The following is a 20,991-nucleotide window of genomic DNA, read 5'->3' on the forward strand; positions in this document are numbered from 1 at the left end:
GGAGGCTTATCAAGCCACTTACTCATGTGACACCCAGTTTTACTCTTGATTCTTCCCCCATTTCTTATTTCCCACTGCGAAATCTACCAGGTCCAGCTGAGTGTACCCCATATACACTTTTTGTGTCTGCATCTAGTTCGGCCCTCGCCCTCAGTGCCCCTTAGGACATCTGTGGCTGGTGTCCTGTCTGGTTTCTCTGCTTCTAACCTTGATGTACTGCAATAAATCTTTCATGCCGGACAGAATAGAATTTCTAAAATGTAAATCCGACTATGTCATTCCCTTGCTTAAAAGCCTTCAGGGACTCTCCCTGCAGAATAGAAAACCAAGTTTTGTTTGTTTTCTTTTTAACATGACTTACAAAAGCCCTGGAAGATCTGTTTTCAATATAGAAGCCAGAGCTGTTCTTTTAAAGCAAAAGTCAGGTCATGCGGAGCCCTTGCTTTAAACACTCCCTGGACTCTCCCCCTCTGGCTGCAGAGGCCAAGGTCTTTAGCTGACTGGCCCTACTGGTCTGTTCTGGCTTTTGTTCTCCCTGGCATCATTGACCACTGCCCTCTCCTGCGCTCTGTGCTCCAGCCACACTCTCTCCCACCCTGCAGTTCGCAGGAGCACCCAGGTACCATCCCCCCTCAGGGCCCTCTGCTCCCTCCTCGTGAGCCACCCCCACCCCAGTTAACACCAGGGCTTGGCCTTCATCTCAGATGTCCCCTTCCCAGGGAGCTCTTCGCTGGCCATCCTATTTAAAACTAGAAATACTTTCCCTGGGTCCTTTTTTTTTTTTTTTTTAGCATTTCCTGAGTTAACACTTGTCTGACATAAATATTTCACTCGTTTATTTTCTCAGTTGTTGCTCTATTCAGTTACAATAAAATATAAATTCCCTGAGGAATTTGTGCCTATTTCACTCATTGCTAATCCCCAACACTTAGAACAGTGCTTGGCACATAAAAAAGGCCTGAGTAGAAATTTGCAGAATGAATAGACCTTGCCTGTGTCTCCGGTTTCATTTCCAGCCACCCCTGCCCTCTGCAGTCCGCTACGACCCTGCTGACTGACCCGCAACCCCGTGCAGGTGTTTCCAAGCCCCCACCCTGCCTTTATTTTCTTGTTCTAGAATTCTCTGCCCCACCCCCACTCTTCCTTTAGCCACTACTGTTTATCCTAGAAGACCCAGATCAGACTCAACTGCCTCTGTGAGTCTGTGCTGTGTGCTTCCCCCAGGCTGGATTAAATGTTTTGTCCTCTCACTGCGTCATCTGTTGATTCGTGTTTAAAACAGTATACTCAAAACACCTGCGTGTGTTCTCCTTCTTTAGTAGACTGGGATCTCCTGGAGGGGCAGAGGCAATCGTGTGTCTTAATCCTTCTCAGCTCCTGACATAGTGCTTGGTACCTACCAGGTGTTCAGATTTGTTGTTGTTCAATGATTACATGACGTTGTCCTGGTATGAGGCTGTTACAGGGTAAAGCCCAGAGAACAGTGCAACAGTTCAAAGCGGAACTGTGTCCGACAGGAGAAAAAGCACAACTTCCAGTTGGAGGAGGGACGGGAGGGGGCGTAAGGGTCTTGAAGAGGTCCTGGTAAGCATGTGACTAAAGCTGAGACTTAAAGAATGGATATTTGGAGGAATAAGGAGGGAAAGGGAGGTTACCAGTCTTTGAAGAAAAGACTGGAAGCTAGCCCAGAACCGGCCAGGAAGGGCTGATGACCCCGTAGGGGAGGTAGTGGTGCTAGAAATGCCACGGCGCTCTCAGCCCAAATGCACAGTGCTCGGGCTGGCCCACAACCAACTTGCTCACCAGAATTTTCTCTCAGTCCTTTGCCTTAATAAGAGGTGAGCCCCCTGGAGCCTGGACGTGTGGGGTGGCCTTTCTCTCTGGCCCGCAGTTGCTTTTTCCTCCCTCCCTGACTTCTGCTGGAAGCCATTGCCTGGCACCTGCTTACCTGCTTTTTACTATTACTGTTGTTGGCAGGTTAATGACCTGGTGACTTCTTTGCCCGTCACCTTAGACTTGGGGGCGGTGAAAATCTACCAGAGTGGCATGTCTACTGCCGTGGAAACGGATTTTGGGCTCTTAGTGACTTTCGATGGCCAGCACTACGCCTCCATTTCCATCCCAGGCTCCTATTTAAACTCCACCTGTGGGCTCTGTGGGAACTACAATAAAAACCCGCTGGATGACTTCCTGCGTCCAGACGGCAGGCCAGCCATGTCCGTCCTGGATCTGGGAGAGAGCTGGAGAGTCTACCATGCAGACTGGAAGTGTGACTCCGGCTGTGTGGACAACTGCACTCTGTGTGATGCCACCACAGAAGCCCTCTACTTTGGCTCTGACTACTGTGGCTTCCTCAACAAGACGGATGGCCCCCTGTGGGAATGCAGCACTGTCGTGGACCCCACAGCCTTTGTCCACAGCTGCGTGTACGACCTGTGCAGCGTGAGGGACAATGGCACACTCCTCTGTCAAGCTATCCAGGCCTATGCCCTCGTGTGCCAAGCCCTTGGCATTCCAATTGGAGACTGGCGAATCCAGACTGGGTGTGGTAAGCTGGCGTCCCGTCCCTAGGAAAGGCTGTCCCTGCACAGGGGGCAAGGATAGGCTTCCAGTGCTCCTCCAAATGTCCTTGTTAAAGCCTGTGGCCTGAGTGTGAGGGGGAGGTTGAAGTATCATAAAGAATGAACTGTGAAAGGATCTTTACTTTGCTCCCCACCCGATATCTTAGAAAGGAAAGAAGAACCCACTGATGAGCATCCGTGGTCTGGAAACACGGTATGTGTGCAGGAAAGGCTGGGCTGGAGGAAGTCCCTCCCCCCAGCAGGGGACGGCAAGCCCAGAGTTGAGCGAGGACGGGGGTTTAACAGAGCCAGGTGGCTGGCTTCATGGCTGTTGAGTAAATGCAGCTGCTGGCCGGGCTTATCAGAATCAGCCTTTGGGAAAATAGTTCACCTCCCAGACTGAAACTGCCACAATTGTCCCTTGGCCCTTTCTTCTCCCCTTTCAGACCCTCTAGGGTTTGTGGCCCATGGCTGCTGGTCAAAGAAAGGGCTGCAGGGTATGGCATACCAGTAAAGGAGCCCTTTTTTTCTGAAATGAATGTGAAGAATGGTTAGGAAAAGCCCAAACTTTGGGGGAAGATCCAGGCTCTTTTGAACTATACTTTCATATTAAGCATTTTGTACCACTTGTGTCTATTTTTTCCTCTACCCCACTTAAGCCTCTCTTTCTCCTCCTATTATATAAAATTCAGAAGCAAACAAATGGATTTTGTTTCCTTCCCGGTCCCTGGTTTTCTCCATTTGAGTAAATAGAAAATGGTAATCCATGCATTTTGAGTGCTCTGGTAGTGAGCAGATTGAAAAGTTTGTGTAAGTCCCAAGGCCAGAGGGGGATTCCTTCCCAGCAGTATAGGTTGGATTCAGGTAAAGCATCATGGATCAGATTCAATTCTTTGAGTACTGGCCAAACGACTAAGCCACAGTATATTTCTCATGCTGTGTGATTGACCAGCCTCTATGATGGCACGGCATCCATATTTTTACTCAAATTGAGACCGAACCCATCTTCGTTTTGGTCCTTATCCAAATTGTCTAATTAAAATTTTACCTATGAAGGCTACATATGTTTTCTGGTGATACCCCCTTTTCCATCTTCCACATTTCTCTCATTGTAGTGGGATGGATATTTAATTCAGAGAGGTAGCTTGCTAGGCCCCTGAGCCCCTGCCTATTGGATTCAGCCAGACTCATGCTTTTAATATAGTCTCAGACGTAGTTACAATAAGAATTGAAAAGTTTCTAAGGCCAGAAGGGCCTTCAGAAGACATCTTATTCTGATGCAGTCTTCCGGAGAAACAGGCACACAAACTCTTTGCAGATAGCCAGTGTTCTTTCTTATTTTTAACATCCCAGGGAATTCATTCCCAACAGCCTTCCTTGGTCACGCTTAGGTATTTTAAGTACCTCCCTGTTAGAAATTTCATGTTTTCAAATTACTCTTCTAATGGTTACATTTTTCACTTCTCCTGGAAGTTGGATTTATTTCCTTTTAAGAATGGGCCACGCTCTTTAAAATCAGATCAATTTATATGTCCATCAGTTGAGGCTCCTAAAAGTTCTCGAGGGTTGTAGATCACCAAATAATAAAACTATATTGAGTAATCAGTAGTGTAGCAAGGACAGCAACGGAAAGTTTAATTTCAGCCAAGGTAGCAAAGTCAAATAAAAGTTCACAGCGTAGCCACGTTGCTCAGTAGTCACCAGAGAGCACTTGACTTGCACTTCACAGGTGCCACCAATGGTCTCTCCTCCCCACTGAGCGCGCCTGGCCCTTGCTGTAGGAGCTAAATGGTCCAGAGGGGGCGCTCTTTCTCCTGGCCCCAGTGCTGGCCGGATTCTGAGCCAGCCTGGCCCTCACTGTAGGAGCTAAATGGTCCAGAGGGGGCGCTCTTTCTCCTGGCCCCTGTGCTGGCCGGATTCTGAGCCAGCCTGGCCCTCACTGTAGGAGCTAAATGGTCCAGAGGGGGCGCTCTTTCTCCTGGCCCCAGTGCTGGCCGGATTCTGAGCCAGCCTGGCCCTCACTGTAGGAGCTAAATGGTCCAGAGGGGGCGCTCTTTCTCCTGGCCCCAGTGCTGGCCGGATTCTGAGCCAGCCTGGCCCTCACTGTAGGAGCTAAATGGTCCAGAGGGGGAGCTCTTTCTCCTGGCCCCAGTGCTGGCCGGATTCTGAGCCAGCCTGGCCCTCACTGTAGGAGCTAAATGGTCCAGAGGGGGCGCTCTTTCTCCTGGCCCCAGTGCTGGCCGGATTCTGAGCCAGCCTGGCCCTCACTGTAGGAGCTAAATGGTCCAGAGGGGGCGCTCTTTCTCCTGGCCCCTGTGCTGGCCGGATTCTGAGCCAGCCTGGCCCTCACTGTAGGAGCTAAATGGTCCAGAGGGGGCGCTCTTTCTCCTGGCCCCTGTGCTGGCCGGATTCTGAGCCAGCCTGGCCCTCACTGTAGGAGCTAAATGGTCCAGAGGGGGAGCTCTTTCTCCTGGCCCCAGTGCTGGCCGGATTCTGAGCCCACCTGGCCCGCACTGTAGGAGCTAAATGGTCCAGAGGGGGCGCTCTTTCTCCCGGCCCCTGTGCTGGCTGGATTTGGCCACTTAGCACTCAGGGTCTGTTCACCTTGTTGTCCCGCTCTCTTCCCCTCCCACGTCAGTGTCCACCGTGCAGTGCCCCAGCTTCAGCCACTATTCAGTGTGCACCAGCAGCTGCCCCGACACGTGCTCAGACCTGACGGCCTCGCAGAACTGCGCCACGCCTTGCACCGAGGGCTGCGAGTGCAACGCCGGCTTTGTGCTCAGCACCAGCCAGTGCGTCCCGCTGCACAAGTGCGGCTGCGACTTCGACGGCCACTACTACACCATGGGGGAGTTCTTCTGGGCCACGGCCAACTGCACGGTGCAGTGCCTGTGCGAGGAGGGCGGGGACGTGTACTGCTTTAACAAGACGTGCCGCCCCGGGGAGGTGTGCACGGTGGAGGACGGCTACCAGGGCTGCTTCCCCCGACGCCAGACGGTGTGTCTGCTCAGCCAGAACCAGGTGCTGCACACCTTCGACGGCGCCGCCTACGCCTTCCCCGCGGAGTTCTCCTACACCCTCCTCAAGACCTGCCCCGAGCACCCCGAGTACTTAGAAATCGACATCAACAAGAAGAAGCCGGACGCGGGGCCCGAGTGGCTGCGCGGCGTCCGCATCCTGGTGGCTGAGCAGGAGGTCAAGGTCGGAGGAATCGGGGCTGCAGAAGTCAAGGTAAGACTCCTTCTTCCCCTGGAAGGGTTTTCTGCTGAGTCATGCCGAGCAGAGGCGCCAGAGTTTGCCTTTCTCTTCAGGTTGGCCTTTCTGCCTCAGCCTGTGAGCGGATTCTAAGAAGGAGGTGGCTCCAGAGCGAACCTGTTTGCTAACAATCGGCGCCCACTTAGACTCTGTGAGGCGGAGAAGTGGAGTGAAGCTGGATTTCCCCATTAGATGGATAGAGCGAGACTAGCTCTCCATGATAGCACTTAACTTATGGAACTCTTGCTACGTGCCAAGCACTATTCTAAGCCCTTCATAAGCAGGGTCCCGCTTAGTCTTATAAGCCTCATTTAACAGGTGAGAATACTGAGGCACAGAGAGGTTAAGTAACTTTCCCAGGGACACACAGCCAGGAAGTGGATTCAAGCCCAGGCAGGCTGGTTCCAAGATCTGTGCTCTTAACCCTTGTGCTGTACTAACTCTCATACCTGCAGATGGCAGCCCAGATGGTGATGTAGGGGGTGCCTGCCATGGTGACATGCTCTGAAACACCCATCAGTAGGCATCCGGATGCACAGATCATTAGTCCTAGAAGGACTCCTGGGACTCAGCCAGTGCAACTCCCTGTTTTCACATGAAGGTCCCACAGGGCTGAGGGTCCTGCTGTGAATTGTGGCAGAGCTAGGATGTGGGGGTGGGGAACCCCCTACTCCCAGCCCAACATGCATTTCCTGATATCACATGAAGTCTAGTTTAGAAAACAAAATTCAACACATTGCCATCCAAGGAGATTGTAAAACACACATCACAAACCAAAAGGGCTGTTTTCATTCCCATTGCTGCATTAGCAGAGATTAACTTGTAATAAGGCTGGTAGGAGGCAGATGGGTGGGTGGACAGCTAGATCATAAGCTACATACACGCTCTCTGCCCCCAAGGAGCTGGAACACAGGAAAAGTAAGATGGGAAAGGGAAAAAAGGGTCCCAAAAGGTGAAGAAGAAGGGGCTCCACTTGTGAAAGGTACTGAGCAGAGATTCAGGTGGCTGGAGGAAGCTGTGTTATCTGAGACGAGGTTGCTACCATTTCAGTATTGTTTGTTTAGGGTTAGCTTAGGGTCTAGATACATAAAGAGCAAATGGGTCGGATCAGGGACGTCCCAACAGAAAGAAACAAGGAAGCCCAGAGAAGAATAATTGGTGTTTTGAAAAAACAATGGGTGTCTGTGTTGTATTTCCCAAAGGGCCAGTCATGGGGCACAGCCACGCCTTCAGTCCATAGCCTGGGAAACGGTGGGTACTTTGTGCGTCTCTGGAATTGAGGAGGGTGATTTGATTTTTCAGCTGAATGGTCAGGAAGTGGAGTTGCCTTTTTTCCATCCTTCGGGGAAGCTGGAAATTTATCGAAACAAGAACAGCACGACCGTGGAGTCCAAGGGCTTGGTGGCCGTGCAGTACTCAGACGCGGGTCTGCTGTACATCCGGCTGTCCACCACTTACTTCAATTGCACCGGGGGCTTGTGTGGCTTCTTTAACGCAAACGCCAGCGACGAGTTCTGCCTCCCCAACGGCAAGTGCACGGACAACCTGGCAGTGTTCCTGGAAAGCTGGACCACTTTCGAGGAGATCTGTAATGGGGAGTGTGGGGACCTGCTGAAGGCCTGCAACAACGACTCGGAGCTGCTCAAGTTCTACCGGAGCCGCTCCCGGTGTGGCCTCATCAACGACCCCTCCAACAGCTCCTTCCTGGAGTGCCACGGAGTGGTCAACGTCACGGCCTACTACCGCACCTGCCTTTTCCGCCTGTGCCAGAGTGGTGGCAACGAGTCAGAGCTCTGCGACGCTGTGGCCCGGTACGCCAGCGCTTGCAAGAATGCCGATGTGGAGGTGGGGCCCTGGCGGACCTATGAGTTCTGCCGTAAGTCGGGGCCCCGGTGGGGTGGGGCATAGGTGCCACGCTGGACCCTTTTACTCAGCACTCCCCCTCCAGGTGGGAAGACGCACAGGGCGATGTAACTTCACTGTCCACGTTTCCTAGGCAGAAGGTCCTCCAGCATGGAGACCAATCCAGGCTTTTTCTCACCTTTCCTTTTGTTTCTTTTTGAGACAGAGTCTCGCCTTGGCACCCGCAGTAGAGTGCCCATGCTGAGAATCACTTGAGTCTTTTTGTTTCTAATTGCACAGTACCTCTCCATCGTAGCACAATTAGCCACCAAGTCACCATGTTGACTTGAGGTTTTATCTAGCAGAGGGTAGAGGCACCACCTGTCAAAGGACTAGAAGTTTTTTTGTTTTTTTTTTTTAATTTTTTTTTTGTAGAGACAGAGTCTCACTTTATGGCCCTCGGTAGAGTGCCGTGGCCTCACACAGCTCACAGCAACCTCCAACTCCTGGGCCTAAGCGATTCTCTTGCCTCAGCCTCCCGAGTAGCTGGGACTACAGGCGCCCGCCACAACGCCTGGTTATTTTTTGGTTGCAGTTCAGCTGGGGCCGGGTTTGAACCCGCCACCCTCAGCATATGGGGCCGGCGCCTTACCAACTGAGCCACAGGCGCCGCCCAAAGGACTAGAAGTCTTTGTGATGCCTTCTCCCTTGGCAAAGAAGGGCCCCATTCAGGTGGATAGGTGGTGATCACTGGGGTGCCTTCCGGGGTATAGAGATTAGCGCTGCTCCCTGGGGCAAAGCTGACAATGAGTATCAAGAGAGTCCTGTGTTGCTGGGTCCCCAGAGTATCTGACCTTGCAGCAGGGCAGTGGCATTACTAGTAGTAATTAGAATAACTGCTGGGAAGGTCTGATATATCATACCCTTGGTTATCCAGAAGGCCACAGGGAGGAATGACATGAAAAACCATCACCCCCGTGAAAGTTCTCTTCCCTACCTCTGCTTATCTGTCTTCTGCTGTATTTCTTCCTGTCTGCATTTATTTGTTTCTTAAACTTTTTATTTTGAAATCATTTCAAAGTTCCACAGAAGAAATTTGTACACACATTACCCAGACTGACCTGTTGTTAACATTTTGTCCTGTGCTCTCTCATTCCCTCCCCTCTCTTTTCCTCCGCTTCCTCCTTTCCACCTTCCATTTGAGAGCGAGTCTCCGACATCATGCCCTTCACCCCTGAATATTGAGTGGGTCTCCCCTTAGAATAAGGGCTATCACTATGTAGCCACAGTACAGTTCCCGGCGTTAGGAAATTTAACATTGATACAACAATTTAACTCCCATATCTCGATTTTGTCACTTGACTCAGTAGCGTCCTTTGTGGCTTTTTTTTTTTTTTGTGGCCTGACTACAGACCTAGTCTGGGTTACATGCTGCATTTCACTGTCACATCTGCTTAGTTTCCTTTAACCCAGAAACAACTCTTCAGTTTTCTTTGCCTTTTATGACCCTGCCATTTTTGAAGACTACAGCCTCCTCCTTTTTATTATTATTTTTAATTTTTTTTATTTTTTGCGGTTTTTGGCCAGGGCTGGGTTTGAACCCACCGCCTCTGGCATATGGAGCTGGCGTTCTACCCCTTTGAGCCACAGGCGCTGCCCGCCTCCTCCTTTTTATAATAGCATGGCCTTCCATTTGGTCTTGCTGCTTCCTCACGATAAACTTCAGCTGCACATCCTCATGCAGCCACTCATGCAGGTGACACGTGGTTTTCTCGTGGCATCACAGCACATGCTCTGCCAAGCACCATTTGTGGGCAATATGCACAGGGATCCCGTGGGCAGGGTGCCATTGCTGTGCTTTCCCCCTTGCAATTAATAAGCAATCCGTGGGGAGATGGTTTAAGATCGCGCAAATATCCAGCTGTTCATCTAAGTCCCCCTCCTTGATTTAGTGGCATTGTTAATTATTTCATGTATCCATCTTTAGTGGATGGTTTCTGACTCTGGCACATCCTCCTCTTTTGCCAGTCAGCTGTGGTCATTGTGACAAGAGTCCTTTCCTTTTGTCTTAATGGTGATCTACCTGTCTGGGTGTCTGCCTGCCTCTCTGCCTGACAATCAATCATCTTATCAACATAGACATGGATTCCTATTTTGTCCAGTGGTTTATATTTCATATTATGTGTGTTAGTTATTTTTTGTGTTAAAATTGTTCCCGATTTGGCCTGTGGGAGCCCCTTTAGACGGCCCGCTGTGTCCTTTTCTCAAACTGCAATCATTTTTTAAAGCCCTTTCTTAGTTCAGGAGATAACAAAATGCTCCACACTCATTTCTTAATCTTCCCAGCCCCAGACTGGACTCAGCCATTACTCCAAGAGGCCCTGGTTCCTTTTGGTGGGGGCTGTTATTAAAAAAACAAGCTCTGGGCAAGTGGTACCCACTGATCTCAGGCGTCCTTGCTTTGCTTCTAGGCCCTTTGAATAGGCAGAAGTAATAACTAAAAAACACACACGTGCGAGGCAGCGGTGCCTGTGGCTCAAAGGAGTAGGGCACCAGCCCTGTATGCCGGAGGTGGAGGTGGAGGGTTCAAACCCAGCCCCGGCCAAAAAAACTGCAAAAAAAAAAAAACCCCACACATGTGTGCCTATGTCTTTTTAAATCTCTCATTTCTGAGCTTGGGGAGTCTGAGAACTATGTAGGGGTTGGGTGACTGTCATCTCAGAAAAGGGCAGTCAAATCCCTGGTGAACCCTACCTGCCCTGCCCTGGAGAGGGACTCATAGCAGGTGTATGCCCCCAAAGCTGGAATTCAGGAGCATTTTCCTAAAGTCACCTGTAGCAGGAACACTCCACCGTTTCTAGCGGCCACCTGTCTATGGGACATTATAATACTTGCCCAAAGCCTTTTTATTTATTTATTTATTTATTTATTTTTTAAAATATGGAATGCTTCACGAATTTGTGTGTCATCCTTGCGCAGGGGCCATGCTAATCTTCTCTGTATCATTCCAATTTTAGTATATGTGCTGCCGAAGCGAGCACCCAAAGCCTTTCTAAATTCACCTCCCAGCATGCTCTTTTATCCTGTCTCCAGCGCACCCAGCACCATTTCTGTTCCTGCACCCATGCCATGCTTTCTAGTTGTTTCATTCACGGTACAGGATTACCAAGTCTCCCCCATACCAGATCTGTTCTGTTGCTAGGCCGTGTCGCTGCTGTCCTGTTAGACTACTGCCTGACAGGAATGTTGCTGGATTGTTTTGGTACGGAATGGGGCAGTTTGGTGACATTGTGTGTGCCAGCTTAGCAGGGCATGATGGTGATGTTCCCTCTCTGCCCACACGTGATGGTTACTGAGAATTGCTTCTCACCATCCCTCCTCTGGGCCAACACAGCTAAAGGAAGCTCTTCTAAGGGCCTTTTTAAGAGAGAGATGTGGGCAGAAGCAGCCACGCGGAACATGGCTTCCTTGGGCGGAGGGCCAGGGCTCCCACTTGAGACAGCCCCCACGATGTCCTGTGCGGACCCTCACATCTCCAGGTACTGAGAGATTCATCTGGTCAGGGTCAGCTCTGCCCACTGGACTGGGCAACAGCTGCATTCCAGGAACACAGTCTTCTTTGAACCTAGAGAGAGACAACCACAGCTTCTGTGTTCAGATATTTTTAACCAGCCCTCCCATCAGCAGAGCCAGGCTGCCCAATTAAGTAATTTCACAAAGGCATTTCCCGGACTGGGGGAAGTTTTATTACTCCAGGTCTGTATGTTCCAGACTTTCAGACGAATTCAGACAACACAATAAGTCATACAGTGAGAGCCATTTAAATAAGTCGTGTTATTTGCTATCATCATAAATCTGCAGTCAGTGTTATAACATTCATAATTTAGGGACAAATGTGAAAATTCCTCTATCTGGACATATATAATCAGTGCTGAACTAGCCTTCAACTCCAAAGCTGTGTGGTATGATAGTCAACAGGAATGGAGAGAGTCCTTCAGCCCAGAGGAAAAAAAGATTGGCTTCCAGAATGCAGAGCAGAGCTGTGGAGTTGATACTTGTGGGCAGAGCTATTATTGCCATGCAATTTATTTCTCTGTAGCGCCTTTATGTCCTTGTGTTGTAAAACACCATTAAGAAATGATGGCATGCGTAGAGCCAAAGAAAGTTTTAAAGGAGAGATCTTATTTTCCCAGAAGACCTTCTCAGATCTCAGACTTGCAGGGGATTTCTCCTGTGCCCCTGTCAAATTGTGACCAATCAGAGTAACAGAGAGAAATGAGAAGCTTACCTAGAGCTTCACGGTGAACAGCACATGCTGAGAACATTGTGTGTGCTCTGGGTTTTGCCTCAGAAACTTGAAGGATTCAGGGAGGACATGCAGTCTAAAGTAGGCTTTGAAGGGTGAGTAGGATTTGAAAGGTGGATGGTCCCGGCAGGGGAAGAGTGCACAGAGGAGGTGGGCGTGACCATGTGCCGAGGGTGGGGAGGAGCCAACCAGAGGGCAGCAGGAACAGAGAAAGGAAAGATGAAGGGAAAGAAACAAGTCAGTTTGTAGAGTGAAAACTCATCCATATGTTTGTGTAGAGGGGAAGGGCATACTATTTGTTGAGACTCTACCATGGACCCTGCTAGGTGACTATGGTTCTTAGGTCATGAAAGAGGAAACTGAAGCTCAGAGACGTTCCATCACATGCCAGAGTTAAATTAGCATCCCTGTCTCTCTAGCCCCAAAGCACTTGTTTCCTCTGGTGCCCCACACACTCCTCCAGAGCCTTTGCATCTGGAGGACTGGATTTGAGTTCCTCATTGGCACTTACTCGTTATATTTAGTTGAATCATTGACCTTCAGATTCCCACCTATAAGGTAAGAAGGAGCAGATTGCCCTTACTTTCCAGGTTGTTGAGATGTGGTACACAAAGGGCCTCGGAGGTGCTCAACATGGGCTCTGCAGACTCAGAGCTTTCTACAGGAAGGATAAGTGTCCCAGCATGGGAGTGAGGGGTTTGCTGAGCCTCAGATCACAGCATCCGAGGCTGTACAAGGAGTACACACATGTACACACACACTTCCGTCTCTGACCTCTGTCCTTGTTTCAAGCCTTTCTTCTCCTTGACCACCCTCAGCTCTAGAATGCCCCGAGAACAGCCATTTTGAGGAGTGTGTGACCTGCACGGAGACCTGTGAGACCCTGGCCCTGGGCCCCATATGTGTGGATACCTGCTCTGAGGGGTGTCAGTGTGACGAGGGCTATGCTCTGCTGGACAGCCAGTGCGTCACCCGGAGCGAGTGTGGTTGCAACTTCGAGGGGCATCAACTTGCCACCAATGAGACCTTCTGGGTGGACCTGGACTGCCAGATCTTCTGCTATTGCAACGGCACGGACAACAGCGTCCACTGTGAGACCATTCCCTGCAAGGATGATGAGTTCTGCATGGAGGAGGGCGGCCTGTACTACTGCCAGCCCCGCACCGACGCCTCCTGCATTGTCTCGGGCTATGGCCACTACCTCACCTTTGACGGCTTCCCCTTTGACTTCCAGACCAGCTGCTCCCTTACCCTGTGCACCACGGGAAGCAGGCCGAGCTCAGACTCTTTCCCCAAGTTCATTATCACAGCCAAGAATGAGGACCGGGACCCATCCCTGGCCCTGTGGGTCAAGCAGGTGGACGTGACTGTATTTGGCTACAGCATCGCAATTCACCGGGCCTACAAGCACACTGTATTGGTGAGTAGTCACAGACTGACCTGGGGACATCAGGACAGGGGTCAGCAAGACAGGCTGTTGCAGGATCAGGTGGGTCCAGAATCCAGGTGGGCCTAGTATCTGACGGCAGAGAGAGGCCCTGAAGATTTTCTGTCACTTTATCATATGCTAGCAGGGCCAGCTCTTGAAAGGTTTCTCATTGTAGTGGAATATGCTGGAGAGAGCACAGACCTGGATTAGAATTCTAGCCGGGCAACCGCTGTGTGGCTTTGCACAGACACTTGCTAGAAAGGCTGCTCCATCTGTGACAAAGGACGTATGTCTAGCACAGACTAAGCCTCCCTAAGTGGTGCTGTTGTCCCAAGCCACCCCCTTCCCTTTCTTGAGATCACAGCGCCGTCCTGTGCAGGCCCCTCTCTCTCTCCCAGTCTCCGTGTTGGTACCCACAGAGATCATGAGTCTCATACGTGCAGCACCAGGGCCCACCTTCCATCCCGTTGCTCACCCTGCTTCAGCAATCTCTATCCTATCCACCCTTTTTACCCAAAAAGCACTTGACCATGAAGACGGGAGTAGAAGGGGTGAGAAGTTCTGCACATCAGGCCCCAGCCACGTCTTGGAGCGTGACAGGAAGCCAGCAGCCTGTGCGCTCGCTTTCCACGGAGCTGAGTTAGGGGGGTTGGCGGTTGGCTTTTTGACATCATTCTCCCAGGTCTGCCATAATTTTTCTGTCTCTGAGGGGACTCTTTATCTTGTATGCCCTCTCTTAAAAATTCTGAGCTAAACTAAGTGAACTAGAGCTCCCTGGGCACCTATATGATTTTCTTTCCTTCCTTGGGATTTCACACCCTCCTTTTCTGACAAACAGAGGTTCCTGAGCTTCTTGAATTATCTTCCCTTTAGTATTTATTGGGGAATCTGCCTTCTTAGCATTGAAGACAGCAACCCCACTGTGCCCATTCTTCTTCCCTTTCTTGGCTATTATGACCCTAAATTCCAATTGTTTTCCTCTGCACGTCTCATAACAGCTTATTCTGGCACCTGTTATTGCATTAATCATATTGTATTTTTTCATGATCTTCATGCCTAATTCCCTCGATTCCGATCATGAACTTCTTAAGGGCAGGGACCATACCTAATCCATCTTTTGGCTGAATCAGAGTACAGTGCCCTGTGCCTGGTGACACTCCAGTGAATGAATGAGATGCCAGAATGACCCCTTTCTTCCAAGGTTCCTGTGACTTTCATCACAGTACCGGTTACCACTTCAACAGTCTGAGAGATTAAATTGCCACGTCGGCAAGTTAGGACCGTATTTGATGCTTAGTTTTCAGTCACATAAGGTATCTAGCAAATGTCTGGATAGTTGGAACTGCCCATCATAATAACTTCCCTCTACTCTATTTTCACCGTATGTTAAAACAAATCTATCGATCATTTTGTCCGTGTGGCTTGCATCACGTTTGTCCTTTTCTCCTTGTCTCCTTATCTGAGATCTTTCCACCCTCAGAATTTTAAGTTTTCATGTAGTTACTTACCTTTTTGACATTGAACACTCTTCCACCTTCCTACATTTCAGGATTTTTCTTTTCTTTTTAAATAGACTCTGTCTATAGGTCCTGTCCCATCTACATTCTTATGAATTTTATTTTCTGCCCTGTTACATGCTCTTTGCATTCAGGTTTATGGATATGAGGCTGAGCTTGTAATTTTCTTTTCCCAGCTACTTTTCCAGATAGGCTGTTGCATCCTCATGAGCACTAATTCTTTTCTCAGCCTGTCCTTTCTCTCTGCTTCAGAGTAAGGGATTCCCTACTCTCCTCCTTCCCCACCTTCCAGGCGTGTGCCCTGCTCTAATCCCAAGAGAAATGCACTCTGCTAAAGTCAAGAGCCAAGAGAACCACACAGCTGAGTCCTTCACTTAGAGAAGCGGATAGGGAAGGCAGGTGTCAGTTTCTTAAGGCTGCTGTAACAAAATTCTACAAACTGGATGGCTTAAAACAACAGATATTATTCTCTCTCAGCTCTGAAGGCTGGAAGTCCAAAGTTAAGGTGAAGGCAGGGCCATGCTCCCTCTGTGGCTCTAGGGGAGAATCTGTCCTGGCTTCTCCAGGTTGAGGGCAGTCCCTGGTGCTCCTTGATTGGTGGCAGCGTAACTCTAGTCTCTGCCTCTGTCTTTACCTGGCCTCCTTTTCTCTGTGTCTCCTGTTTCTTGGAGTCCAAATTTCCCTCTTCCTTTAAGGACACCATTCATTGGAGTTAGGCCCTACCCAATCCAGTATAACTTCCTCTTAACTTTATTACCTCTTCCAAGACCTTATTTCCAAGTAAGGTCAACATTCACAGATATGGGAGGTTAAGACCTCATTATATCTTTCAGTGGGAGACCCAATTCAACCTGCACAAGCATCACAGAGGAATGGATTAAAGGACAAGTGGACTCCTTGTCAGGGTCCTTCTTTCTAAGTCACCTGCATGTTCTAAATTTTCAAGCTGACAACAGAGTACATTGTAGCTTTCAAGCCCTTGACAAGAAGACCAAGTTCAGGATGCACTGAAGGTTCTCTTCTTTGGGGGTTGGGGGATAGATTTAGCAGTTACTCTGAATTATTAATATGCATTGCAGGTTCTGCTTATTCAATGATTTGCATTTGTTTTTCCTGTGATGTTATTATTAGTCACCATCTCTCCCTGAGCCTGAAGAATAATGGCCGTCAGAGTGACAGTGAAATAAAGGGCTGGGCAAAACACAGCCCAGAGCACGGGTCACTGCTGCTGCTCTCAGAAATAGAGGGTGACACGGAAGTGATTCCTTGGGATGCTTCTGGTGCTCATGAGGATGCACAGAAGGGTCCTTCTGTGACTCTGACCTTTCTTGGTATTCAGCTGCACTGTAGGACATGGGGAAATCCATGAAGCCCAGGGAAGCTGGAAATTAGCAGGTTCTCTATAGACCAGCAGGGGAGTGGGGCCGAGCCGCGGAAGGGAGCCTCTCCCAGGGGCTGGCGCTGCAGCAGCCCAGTCTTGGCAGATCGATTGTCTTTCTCCCGCCACCACCCCCAGGCTTCAGGGCAGCCAAGTCTGACCCAGCTCAGGCCAATGGGGAGGTTTTCAGGGCCCTGGAGACCTATATCTTTATCCCTTACTTCCAGTGCGGTAGCCATCAGAAAAGAGTGAGGTTTTGAGCATCACTCTGGCTTGGTTTAGCTCCACTGCTGCCTATGGAGGTGTAGAGTTGCTCAGCCCTGGGGTGTAGAAAAATAAATCAAATCCAGCTGCAGTCCTAAGAGAGCCCAGAGTCTAGGGGGAGTGACAGACATGTGAATAGTGAATGTCAGTGTAATGTGAAGGGCTGTGAGAGCACAGAGGACGGGTTGCCCTAGCTAGGCCGAGGGGCTTCAGCCAGGGCTTCCTGGAAGAGACAATTTAGAGCTGAGCCCTCAAAGAGCACATTTGCCAGGCTGAGAGTGAGATGTGGGCATCTAGGAAAAGTGAATGTCGGTGAAGACTGGGACAGGGGGTGGCAAATGTAGGGTGCATGGGGTCTCAAAATGTTAGAGAATTGTTTAAAGAAAAACTCTCCTCTAAAATTCTCATATGTTGTTTTATTTCTAATACTTGAACATTTGAAATACACTTCCCCACACCGTTCCCCCAGCCTTCTTCCTGTCCTCCCCTGCGGCCTCCTCCCCATGCCTCCAGCTCTGCAGCTGTTCCAGACTGTCCCTTTCCCTCGGCCCTCCTGTCCCTGAGCCCCCTCCTCCCTTGCTGGGAGAGACTCTGGGCAGTGGTACTGGGTACTCCGGTACTGTCTGAGCCGAGGGTACTCCTTTCTCAGGGTTCTCTTGGCAATGACAGAATTTGCAAGCCTTTCGCTCCATCCAGTTACATTGCCTCCCTGAGGCATTGCCTCCTGCATGACACCAGGTAGCCAAGGAACATAGAATGCAAGGAAACTTCGGCAGAAAAGCCAGCTGGGGCAGATCAGCCTCTGGGCCTTCAGCTTTGAGCTTATTAGCTATGAGCTTTCAGGACAGGTCAGAGTCTCCCAGGCCTGATCTCACACCTCCTCCCACCCTTCAGCACTGTCACTTAAGTGGCTGTCAGAGCATCTTCAGCTCCTTTCTTGCAGGTACAGAGAATGAGGCTCCTCTTCTCCTTCCTACAGCCACTCTTCACCTGTGCTAACTTGTTTTTTGCCTTCGTGGGATTCTTGCCGGCCTGTCATCTCCTCTCCTCCTGACTTCAACCTTTCCCTTCCTGCAAGGTCCTTCTCTGCAGCCATAGACTTGCTCACACACTCAGCCACAACCGAAGGCAGCTGTGAGGTGTGTTTCAGTAGCACCCAGGCTGGGTCTGGGCCAGAGGTGGAGGAGAACAAGAGAGGAGTAAACACAGCAAGCTCCCGGTGCCCAGACCAGGGAGTGATTCATTCTCAGCACGGGCTGGAACGGTCTTGCCTTACTGAAGAGGCAACCCTGGAGCGGGGACTGGAGGGCAGGAGGTATGTTGCTGGGTGGAGAATGGCATCCCAGCAGATGGAACGGCAAAGCAAAGTCATCCTTCAAGAAAAAAATAACCCAAAGACACTAATACATGGGCACCTAAAATAAATCCAGGAAAGAGGTAGAAATGGAAACACAGGCGTTCTAGGTTTTGGTATTTTAGTTTCAACTTTAATTGAATTCTTATTACCCTCTCATTACCTTGGAGAAAACAATTAGAACTCCTAGGGGAAGTAATGCTACATAAACAGAAGGCACTGAAATAAACAGGTGTATTAGTGCACCAAGGATAGTCATTGAAGTCTGTTCAAATCCTAATAATGGTAGTTGACTGACATAAACAGCACTGCGTGCCAGGACTGCACTCAACCTGCTCAAACTTGCCCCTGGGACTTGTCTTTCGAGAGACTAATCATTCAAAGAAGAGTCGGGAATTCTCTGGGCCAGCCGTATTTCTCCACTTCATCTCTCCTCTTCCAGGTCAACGATGAGCGGCTCTATCTGCCCCTGAAGCTGGGACAAGGCAAGATAAACATCTTCTCTTTCGGCTTCCACGTGGTGGTGGAAACTGACTTTGGCCTGAAGGTTGTGTACGACTGGAAGACCTTTCTGTCCATCACGGTCCCCCGCAGCATGCAGAACAGCACCTACGGCCTGTGTGGCCGCTACAACGGCGACCCTGACGATGACCTGGAGATGCCCATGGGCCTGCTGGCGACGAGCGTCAATGAGTTTGGGCAGAGCTGGGTGAAGAGGGACACCTTCTGCCAGGTGGGCTGTGGGGACCGCTGCCCCTCCTGTGCCAAGGTGGAAGGTTTCTCCAAGGTGCAGCAGCTGTGCGGCCTGATCCCCAACCAGAACGCCGGCTTCTCCAAGTGTCACAGCAAGGTCAACCCCGCCTTCTTCTACAAGAACTGCCTGTTTGACTCCTGCATCGATGGGGGCGCGGTGCAGACTGCCTGCAACTGGCTGCAGAACTACGCCAGCACCTGCCAGACTCAGGGGATCATGGTGACCGGCTGGAGGAATTACACGTCCTGCTGTGAGTCCTTCCTGTCCTCTCCTGCCTGCTCTCCTTCGTTTCATTCTTTTATTTTTTGTTTTTATTGAAACGGTCTTTATCTGTCACCCTGACTAGAGTGCAGTGGCATCATCATAGCTCACTGCAGCCTCAAATTCCTGGGCTCAAGTGATCCTCCTGCTTCAGCCTCCTGAGTAGCTGGGACTACAGGTGCCCGCCACAGTGTCCTGCTAATTTTTCTATTTTTGGTCGAGACAAGATCTTGTCAGGCTGGTTTTGAACTGGTGGCCTCAAGAAAACCTGCTAGGGGCCTCCCAGAGTACTAGGATTACAGGTGTGAGCCACCACACCTGTCCTCTGTCCTCATTCTTGAGTGCCGTCCTTGCATGGGACCACGCTAATCTTCCCTGTATCGTTCCAATTCTATAATACATGCTGCCGAAGCCAGCACATATCTCCTCATTCTTGATTGTGTGGGGGGCCAGTCTTCTACCTCCACAGAAGTCAGAACACATTGAGTAGGCAATTTAAGGATATACCCTTTGGAATTGCATTGGTTATCTGAAGCATGATATGTAAGCCTCCCATTTCCTTATCTGTAGGATGGGGTTAATACCCCTTATTTCATGGGTTACCCTGATGATGAAATACGATCATGTATACAGAGCACAGCACATCATACATGGCATTTGGACTCAGCAAGTGCATGGTAAAACATTAACAAGAAATGAATGGGAGAAGAGTTACTTAGTTAGTTCCAGGAACTCATGGGGCCATCATTGTGTTGATCATTTATGTGCCTTCTCTAAGTGTGTTATTCTGTTTGATTCATGTCTGTCGTGCTTCAGTCCTTGTGCTTGTGACACATAGTGTAATATTAAGAGTACATTACAGAAGTAATTAGAGCCCCTGGATTCTAGCCTTGACTCTGTCCTTAAGGATTTGTGTGACCTTGAGCAATGTGTCTTCTTCCTGGAGCTCAGGTTCCCACTCTCTAGAGCCAGGGTAATGCTGCCTATGCCATTTGTGCTACAGAGAAGTCAGGAGGATCAAATTAGGGAATTGAAAGGCCAGCACATTCTGCATGCTAAGTGGCATGGTTATATTAATGGCTAGGTCTGAGCCAAGCCCAGTGCTAAATACCTTATCAGCATGATTTCATTTATTCTTCTCAATAACTGAATTAATAAGGGAGAAACTGAGACTCAGAGGAGTTAAAGAACTTGCCTATGGTCATATAATCTCTGCGGCAAAGTCATGACTTGATCTTCTAACCTGAAGCCCCTGCTCCCAGCCCCTATACTTTCTTGGTGTCCTATGTACGAGCATAATCTGCACATAAGTATAGGAAAAAGTTGGATGGAGAAACCACTGCTGGTCATTGGCTAACCTACACTGGTCTGTTTTCCCATCTCAAATCTTAGTGCTATAGTAAATTTCTTTTAGAATTTCTGACTGTAAAGAAAAGCTACAAACTGATCCTGAATACAAAGAACTCTAAGTAAGTGACACAGCAGGGTCCCCAAGGAATCAACTCCCTTGTTCATCCTGGAAGATTGAGGTGAAAAACCAGAACAGTCTTGTGGTTTACAGTCCATTAATTGCATTCATGTAGACCGTGGAGGAAGCAGGGGAGGGGGCAACGAGGGGAATAGATGCCAACCCCATTTCATCCAACCTCAGTCCCCAGTGGGAGGATGGTCGCTGTAATGGTTACTATACAGACAGATTGGCCTATAAAAGAGCTTGATTCTAGATAAATCCCCAGAGCTACTATGGATTTGTTGACGTCAGCCCACAGGACAAGAGAGCTTGCGTTCCTCTAAATCAGAAATCCAGGCTCTGAGGGTGGCGCCTGCAGCTCAAGGAGTAGGGCGCCGGTCCCCAGAGTTGGTGGGTTCAAACCCAGCCCTGGCCAAAAAAAAAAAAGAAATCCAGGCTCTGGACCCAGAGGCCTAAACGTGGTGCAGGATGGGAAACAGTCTGGTAGGGGAGGCTCAGCCTGTTTCCTCTTGAGACCTGTGAGAGAGGGTTACTCCCCTCTTTACCTGCAGCAAAGCTGTGCTCACTACCTTCCCACCCTCGCGGTGGCTGGGATGAGG

General features: G+C 49.8%; 1 protein-coding gene and 2 non-coding genes across 3 annotated transcripts in view; 1 reads left to right on the forward strand and 2 right to left on the reverse strand.

Annotated features, from left to right (window-relative positions):
* TECTA (tectorin alpha) overlaps positions 1-20,991 on the forward strand; it is a 75,871-nt gene that overhangs the window by 19,359 nt on the left and 35,521 nt on the right. Inside the window, 5 exon segments of the mRNA XM_053594531.1 lie at positions 1,978-2,548; positions 5,200-5,792; positions 7,119-7,692; positions 12,783-13,384; positions 18,349-18,910. Of these exon segments, the coding sequence (XP_053450506.1) occupies positions 1,978-2,548; positions 5,200-5,792; positions 7,119-7,692; positions 12,783-13,384; positions 18,349-18,910 (2,902 nt within the window).
* On the reverse strand, positions 10,593-10,699 carry LOC128589318 (U6 spliceosomal RNA). The gene has a single exon (XR_008380912.1). It is a non-coding gene; the product is annotated as a U6 spliceosomal RNA (small nuclear RNA).
* Positions 19,235-19,340, reverse strand: LOC128589442 (U6 spliceosomal RNA). Its single transcript, XR_008381016.1, has one exon. It is a non-coding gene; the product is annotated as a U6 spliceosomal RNA (small nuclear RNA).

The sequence above is a fragment of the Nycticebus coucang genome, chromosome 6, assembly GCF_027406575.1.
Source record: "Nycticebus coucang isolate mNycCou1 chromosome 6, mNycCou1.pri, whole genome shotgun sequence".
Taxonomy (NCBI): Eukaryota; Metazoa; Chordata; class Mammalia; order Primates; family Lorisidae; genus Nycticebus; species Nycticebus coucang.